The sequence below is a fragment of the Bufo gargarizans genome, chromosome 8 (genome assembly GCF_014858855.1).
Source record: "Bufo gargarizans isolate SCDJY-AF-19 chromosome 8, ASM1485885v1, whole genome shotgun sequence".
In the NCBI taxonomy this organism is placed as follows: Eukaryota; Metazoa; Chordata; class Amphibia; order Anura; family Bufonidae; genus Bufo; species Bufo gargarizans.
In genome coordinates, this window is record NC_058087.1 from 2,753,981 (window position 1) to 2,762,446 (window position 8,466).

The following is an 8,466-nucleotide window of genomic DNA, read 5'->3' on the forward strand; positions in this document are numbered from 1 at the left end:
TATCACATATCCAATGGATAGGGTTAACTTTTAGGTTACCGGAATACCCCTTAAATACTGTTGCCCTGCTCAGTTTGGGTTAGAGGGTATAAATTTTATGAGATACAGTTGTGTTCAAAATAATAGCAGTCAGACATCACTAACCTGATCAATTCTACATGGCAAATAATTTACTAGCAGGTGTAGTAGAGTAATATAAATCCAACAGTCATGACATGCTGCTGTTGTTTCACTGTAATTCAATCTCTTATTGAAAGGGGCATGCTCAAAATAATAGCAGTGTGGAGTTCAATAAGTGAGGTCATTCATTATTTGGAAAACAAGTGGCAATTAGTGCCCTTATTTAAGGAAGGAAGGCAGCAAATGTTGTACATGCTGGTTACAGTGCATTTGTGTCATGAGGGTGTCAAGAGCTACGTCTGACTCCGTTATACCCGGGGTCAGGAAGTCGCAGCGGGTGGCTGCACGCTCTATGTCTAAAGATAGGGCTGTTTCTTAATGGTAGCTTTCTGTGTTTGCCTTGTAACCCTTTTTGTCTCACTCAGGGATCCGTAGCTTCTCCTTCTCAGCTGTTCCTTGTCCAGCAATCCCAACCTCCTTATATTCCCCTCTCACACTTCTCTAGTTGCCAGATATAGAGCTTCCTGCCTGGACTTCTATACTGACCCACTGGAGCTGTGTTCCCTGGTTGTTGTTCCAGAACATTACCCCCCGGATCCCTGTTGGGCCTTTGTGGTCTGCTGTTGTCGCCCACCTGGGATTATATGTTTGTCTGTATTGTCTGTCCTCTCCTTGGTGTTTTCCTTTAGTGTCAGTGGTGCGGACTACTGTTCCCACCGCCCTATTCACTACGTAGGGCTCATCTCAGGGAAAGCCAGGGTTTAGGCACGTGATCGGCGTACGGGTGAGGAACCCGTCTAGGGATGTCAGGGCAGTCAGGTGCCAGCCTCAAGGTGAGTCAGGGGTCACCACCTTTCCCTCACCCTTGGACAGGGCCTTCCCATTTCCCTCCCTTTGCGTCACGTATGTGATCGGCATGCCGGTCATGATAATTTCTCTCTGAAATTCTGAGTAAAATGGGTGGTTCCAGACATTGTTCAGAAGAACAGCGTACCTTGATGAAAAAGTTGATTGGAGAGGGGAAAACATATAAAGAAGTGCAGAACATGATAGGCTGCTCAGCTAAAATGATCACACATGCTTTAAAATGGCAACCAAAACCTGAAAGACGTGGAAGAAAGTGAAAAACTACCATTCGACGGGATAGAAGATAAGCCAAAATGGCAAGGACTCAGCCAACAATCAGCTCCAGGAAGATCAAAGAAGGTCTAAAGTTGCCTGTGAGTCCTGTTACAATTAGAAGACGCCTATGTGAAGCCAATCTGTCTGCAAGAAGCCCCCGCAAAGTCCCACTGTTGAAAAAAAGACATGTGCCGAAGAGGTTACAATTTGCCGAAGAGGTTACAATTTGCCAAAGAGACATTCTGTGGACTGATGAAAGTAAGATGGTTCTTTTTGGGTCTAGTGGCCGGAGACAGTTTGTCAGACGACCCCCAAACACTGAATCCAGCCGCAGTGCACTGTGAAGACAGTGAAGCATGGTGGACAAGCATCATGATATGGGGATGTGTCTCAGACTACGGTGTTGGCCTATTTATCGCAGACCAGGAATCATGGATCAGTGTGAATCCATCAGAATACTGGAAGAGGTCCGGCCGCCTTATGCTGAAGAGGAAATGCCCTTGAAATGGGTGTTCCAACAAGACAACGACCCCAAACACACCAGTAAACGGGCAGCATCTCGGCTCCAGACCAACAAGACTGACGCTGTGGAGCGGCCGGCCCAATCCCCGGATCTTAATCCAATAGAAAACTTGTGGGTGACATCAAACATGCAGTTTCTGAGGAAAAACCAAGAAATGGAGAAGAACTGTGGAATGTGGTCCGATCCTCCGGGGCTGGAGAACCTGGTCACAGGGGCAGAAGGTGGTGACTCCGAGCGGCACAGACGTCCAGCAGGTCTCAGAGACAGCGGTTATACAACTGAGTATCAGTGACGGGATTCAAAGGAAAGCAAAATCTTCAAACATTTTTCAGTTTATATAGTGAATGTTTGAGCTTGTAAAGAAGAAGACAAACACTGCTATTTTTTTGAACAGTCTAATATTCACTTTTCTTCATTTTTTTTTTCCGAGGAACAAGACAAATTTGATATATTTTTCTTCATGTTTTGATTTGGAATAGAAGGTGTCGTGTTCCCAAGGCATTTGTGTTATGGAAATAGAAGCTATTAGAAGGATTTTGAGCTTTATTCACTTTTTTAAACACACTGCTATTATTTTAAACACAGCTGTATTTAGGGGTATACATTTAATGAGATATTATGGTATCAGCAAACAAAGGTTGTTCCTTGCATAATAGAAAATTCAAAAATTTTCCAATATACTTTCTGTATCAATTCCTTGTGGTTTTAAAGATCCCTGCTTGCTGTCACTTGCCACAAAACGACATTGTTGACATCAAGTGGATAGAAATCTGTCCTCTTCGTTTTATCAAACGCTATATCCATCACATGACCAGGACAGAAAGTTCCTATTTAATGACAGCAAGTAGAGATCTTGAATACTACAAATAATTTATATATACCGTGTAAAGGGAAATTGTGTAACTTTTCCTCATGCAAAAATAATATAATCATTTTGCATCTTATGACCTTCTTAAAAGGAGTTCATTTAATTCCTTTTTACTAATGGTTTAAGAATGGACCCGGACCACCGACGGTGCTGAAGGCTGAACTACCTGCAGTGATTTCTGGATGCATTTACTAGGATTACTCGAATCTCTCGCTCTCTAGAATTTGAATGGTTAATGGGTTCATATAACAGCACGAGGTTACAGGTTTTTTTTAATGGACAAAGTAGTCAAGAATTAAAGAACACCCAGAATGATTCCGACTTGTATTGTAAGCGCATCGTACCTAATATGAACACCAAATGAGGCCTTGTTCACATTCTGTTTTTTACGGACGCGTGCAATCCACATTTTCCATGGACAGCATTGATTGTAATGCGTTTGGTTTTCCACTGTGGATAAGTCACGGAGACGCGCACTCATTTGGTCCGTGATGTGGACCAGGCACGCCCATGAAAAACCACTGATGGCATCCATGTTCTGTCACTGTCTTACGGAACATCGGTAGGTTAATTTTCAACCTAGCAATGTATGATACACAGAGGGCAAAAAAAAAAAAACGGACACACGGACCAAACACAGATTCTTCTTGGACATCTTTATGGATGAAACTCCTATGGAAAACGGACACGGAAATGTGCTTGAGGCAGCTGCAGAGTATATGAAATGTGGTGCAGCCAGAGACTTTGGGGGGTCTTATGTCCTCCATCAGACACAGATCCAGTATCAGAACCTGTATAGCGGGGGGACCTGCAGGCCTCTTGGGGCTCTCACTCTGTGCTCATGCTGCACTTTTAGTAAGCAACATGGTATCTGATCCCAGGCTTGGGGGTACGTTAACCTATTTGAGTTGGGGGTGTATGACAAACCGTGAGCTACTATGTAACAGCTGTTAAGACTGTACTGTGCTGGAGTTTTTAACTTTGAGCAATAAAGACTGATATTTTAATTGGATCCATCTTGACGTGCTGGACCTTATTCACATTGGAATTTGGCTCCAGGACTTTCACGCACCGAGAGGATCCATTTTCACGTGAAGCTGGCACTTGTGTTGTATTGCTTTCCAGTATGATATTCCTGCATGATATGATAAGCAATATATGATGGATAATATATGTAAAGTCTGTACTTTTCTATAAGCAACAAGACAAAGTAACAGCTTGGAAAGCTGAAAAAAAGACATCCATTCATCCTGCAAAGCTGATCCACAGGAAGGCAAAAAAAAAAACCCTATGAGTTAGAAGCCAATTTTCTCATGCAGACGACCGTATCCATCTTGCGATCTGGAAATGGGGCATGCGGTCCAAGTGCCGCCCGCATTTTTTTTTTGCAGTTTCATTGACTTCAATGGGTCCATGGTCCATATTCTTTTTTGCGGAACGAACATGCAGATGCAGAAAGCTAGCACGCGTTCCATAGTGGAATGCAAAATGCAGACCGCTGATCCAAAGAAGTAAACGGGTCCGCAAAAAATGCAGATGCAACATGGACAATATTTGTATTTGTCTGCAAAGCAGATACGTTCGTGTGCATGGGGTCTTAGGGGGAAACAATGTCCTTCCCGACTGCAGTCCGACAATCAGAATAAGGGCTCATGCACACGACCGCAAAACACAGATCCACAAAAAAATGGATGACATCCATGTGACATCCATTTTTATTTTTTTTGCGGATCCATTGAAACAATGCCATGTTCTATTTCTTTTTTATTTTTTTTGAGGACATACGGATAACGAATGCACACGGAGTATGAATGGTTCCGCATTTGGGCCGCAAAAAAGACACAAACAAAAAATACGTTTGTATACATGAGCCCTAACTCTCTGAAGCATCGACCCTTCTGCAGAATTGAATAGGGGGACAGATTTAGGGCTCATGCGCACGACCATAGGTATTTTGCGATCTGCAAAACACAGATCCACCAAAAATACGGATGACGTCCGTGTGCATTCCGTATTTTGCGGAAACGGAACAGACAGCTCCTTATAGAACAGTCCTATACTTGTTATATGGACAATAATAGAACTTGTTCTATTATTTTGCGGAACGCAAATGCGGACATACGGAATGCACACAAAGTAAGTTTTTGCGGAACCATTGAAATGAATGTTTCCACAACGGACGGAAAGACGGACACGAAAATAAAATACGTTTGTGTGCATGAGCCCTTCTAGCGAAACACTTGCACTCCATACAGATGGCACGCAGCGCTGAGGACTGTTCAGCTCAGAAAAATTTCTTTAAATATTTGAGGTGACAATTTAAAAAAATAAAAAAATAAAAGAATGTTAAATACAGGAAACGTCCTATAACGAGATGCGGTAATGTTCCAGAATAAAAAGACAAAGGCAGACAAGAAAATTGCGCTGCTTCCTGAAATATATATTTAGTCCCGGGATGTGCTAAGTAGTAATTCACATCAAAGCGAAATACATGTGGGTTTCTGTGAGATGCAGACATGGAGTCCTGCACTTCTCCTAGGAAAGATCTGAGCTACGGACGGAGGGGCAAATGTTTTCTTTTTCCCTTTATCAGGCTTTAGGTAACATGCAGATGTTGAATCGTAGAACTAGTAGTCCCAGCATGACCTTGACTGGAAACCCAGCAGTATGGTAGGAGATCCACATGGCGAATCCCCTATTAGATGCTTACCTCCTTCCAGGACTTGCACTTCTTCTGGTGCTCGAGAAGTTGCCTGTCACATGTACTGATCTATTGACCTGCTCATCCTGAGACTTGTAGTCCCCCCAGCACCCAGAGAACCTCTGCTTGCCTGCGGCCACTGTTTCGAGTTGACCTCGGATGGATCGCTTACCTAGCCAGATGGAGTTGTGCAGGATCCCGTTCTTGAATCCCCACCCAAAAGCTTCATCCAAGTGCAAGGCAAGGAGAAGGAGGAAAATGGTTTTTTTCATGTTTCAGCAACTTAAGAGGGATTTCTTCCAAGGAAACTGCTCCCGCATCGGACAGAGCCCCTTCTGAAACATCTGCTCACCAGATCTTTTAAAGTGGGATTTTTTTTCTTTTTTTTCTGCCTGCTGTGAGTTTAGCGAGCTTGGTCCAATTAAAAAAGCAGCTGTAGTATTTCACAATTAGAATGATGTCAGACCAGAGGAGGAAGGAGTGGAGGATGAGGGTGATACTGCACCTACGGGGATGACCCACCATGCAGTTATGAGCTGCTCTGTCTGCGGCGGGAGTCATCTACTTCAGCGGCAATTAACCTTGCAATCTTAGGTAACATATATGATGTATATTGGGTATGACGCATAGAGGCTGAAGACATTACAGGCAGGATAGAGTACGTAACATGGAATTTTTTATTTTTTTTTGTTTTTTGCTATCCAGGTGTCTGGAGGACCACCTGGACGCAGTTTTGGCAGGTCTACCTACCATCGGGCATGACAAGAAGTGGGTCCTGGCATCTGATAATGAATGGGTCCTGAGCAGGGCAGCATAATAGCATGGGCTAAAAGCGCAACACCCACAGGGCCTGCAACATCGGGGACCTCCATTTCATCCACCCTAATGGTCCTCTTACAGCTTCAAAGTGGTCCTTGTCTACAGGGGCGGATTGGCCATAGAGCCTACAGGGAAACTTCCCGGTGGGCCGATGCCCAGGGGGCCACTCAAGGCCTCTTTATGGCCGCAGGCCAGGTACAAAATGATCTGATGCGCAACGGCCGCAGGTGCCCCCCTGAACTCAACTGTATTACCGTCCTCATGATGGTGATATAGTTGAATACTGTGGTGAGGACGACAGTATTTTATGCTTCCCTGTGATATTTGGTTCTCCTGAGGCGGTATTCTGTGCCGCACTAGAGTATTACAGGCCCCGCCTACTTCGGTCTTCCCCGCCTACTTGTTTCGGCCCATTTTTTGTCAGTTTGAACCCACCTAAAACATGGGGCCACTTTTAGTTTTTTTTTCCCAGTCCGCCCATGCTTGTCTAGTACTGTTATATGTGTACTGTCTAGAACTTCATTAAGTATGGATATTGTGTCCATGCTCCGCAACATGAGAAGAGTAAAATTTGGGACATTTAAAGGCTATGTACACCTTCGGAGGCAATTTGTTTTTTTAATGATTGCATGTTACTCATTTTTGGCTAAAAATAATATTTCAATTGGCCTTTATTAAAAATATTGAGCCATTCTGTCACAAAAGGTAAACTTTTTTCTCTAGCTGTATGACTGATACTTTCACTTTGTCCGATCATCTAATAATCCTTATCTCTAAACTACTAAGAGGTCATAAACTCATATTTAAGCCGCATTCTCATCAGTAGGATATGAAGTGAGCCATAATGAGTGTTTATAATGTCAGAGAGTAGAGATAAGGAGCCCCTCAGCTCCCCAACTGACGGAAAAGAGAAAAAATCCACAGGGTGCATCGCAGCTCTGTACAGAGGAAAAGGATTCCATATTGTTAATAAAGACCAATAAAAAAAAAATATTTTTAGCTCAAAATGAGTACAATGGAATAATAAAAAAATTACCTCCAAAGTTTTACAGTACATAGCCTTTAAGCCCTGCCCCCTCAGACTACCCAGGAATGCCACAAAATAACTGGAACGCCCATAAAACACCCACTTTGGGACAGGCCCACCCTTTTGCAGGCCAGTTTGTGGGAATGACCCGGCAAATTTGGGGCTTTAAGCAATGATGTGCATGCATGCTGTGTTTTATTTAGGCAGTTATAATTCAAGCAGTGTGATTGAGAAATAAAAAAACACACCGTCATGTCATTGATTTTGACTGAAGGAATCTACAGATCTGGAGCCGTCCCTGGTTCTTCTTCTGTAACATGGTCCAGCCCATGAGGTCCAGCACCAGATATCCCCACCTGAAGCTGACGCTGAGCTGGTAAGGAGAGTTAAATATGATTCAGATAGAATGTTAGCTTTCCATTCCCTGAAAGAAGGCAGAGATCTTGAAAATGCAGAGAATTTAAAAGTAGCTCTTTATACAGTGATTAAAGAGGGCCTGTCTGTTTTAGTAACTACTTGCCTTCCCCATGTAGTAACAGAAGAATCTATTCTTATAATTGTATGTTGTGCCCTTCCTTTATTATTCCTTCTAGAAGTTATAAATTACTAGTGGTTTACAGTAAAGGTCCAGCTGGGAGTTACCAGTTGGAGGGGGTGTCCCTGCACAGTCTGACATTATCCAATCAGTGCTGTCAGTGACACACCCTTAACTGGTAACACCCATCTGGACCTTTACTTCAAACTGCTAGTAATTCATTCAGAACTGCTAGCAGGAATAATAGAGTCATAGGAATAGATGCTCCAGAATTGTTATTACATGGGGAATGCAGGTAGTTACTGAAGCAGACATGTCAGGAGAGGGGATGGCTCCTCTGTAAGTCTGGTGATACTGAGGATAATTGCAGAAGCACGCCCCAGATGTTGAATCCTGTTCTTTCCTACTTTCTAAATGACTGCATATGTGAGGTTCTCAGCACTTTGAGCAAATCGTGAAAACTTATCTGACACTTCATGGTGACATCATTTAACTTTTTACAAGAGACACCAAGGCCAAGAAAGGTCATCGTACATTCATCATTTGGCCCCGTATCAACCAGTCGAGACATGATAAATTTGAGGTGGGTTAATGAGAATCACGTATCACTTGCATTTTGTAACATCCCCCCGGCTTAAATTTGCAAGATTTTTACCTGTAATGTCCCACTGGGGTCTAGTCACCGCACAGGTGCAGGGAGGATTGTCACTGTAATACCAGCGGGGGAGTTTGACGGTGAGTATATTACAGA

General features: G+C 43.3%; 1 protein-coding gene across 1 annotated transcript in view; it reads right to left on the minus strand.

The window, feature by feature from the left end:
• The window catches only part of TNFAIP6 (TNF alpha induced protein 6), a 40,482-nt gene extending 34,816 nt beyond the window's left edge, over nucleotides 1–5,666 (minus strand). Inside the window, exon 1 of the mRNA XM_044303852.1 lies at nucleotides 5,507–5,666. Within this exon, the coding sequence (XP_044159787.1) occupies nucleotides 5,507–5,606 (100 nt within the window). The 5' untranslated portion in view covers nucleotides 5,607–5,666. The remainder of the gene's footprint in view (nucleotides 1–5,506) is intronic.
• Between the last annotated feature and the right edge of the window lie 2,800 nt (nucleotides 5,667–8,466).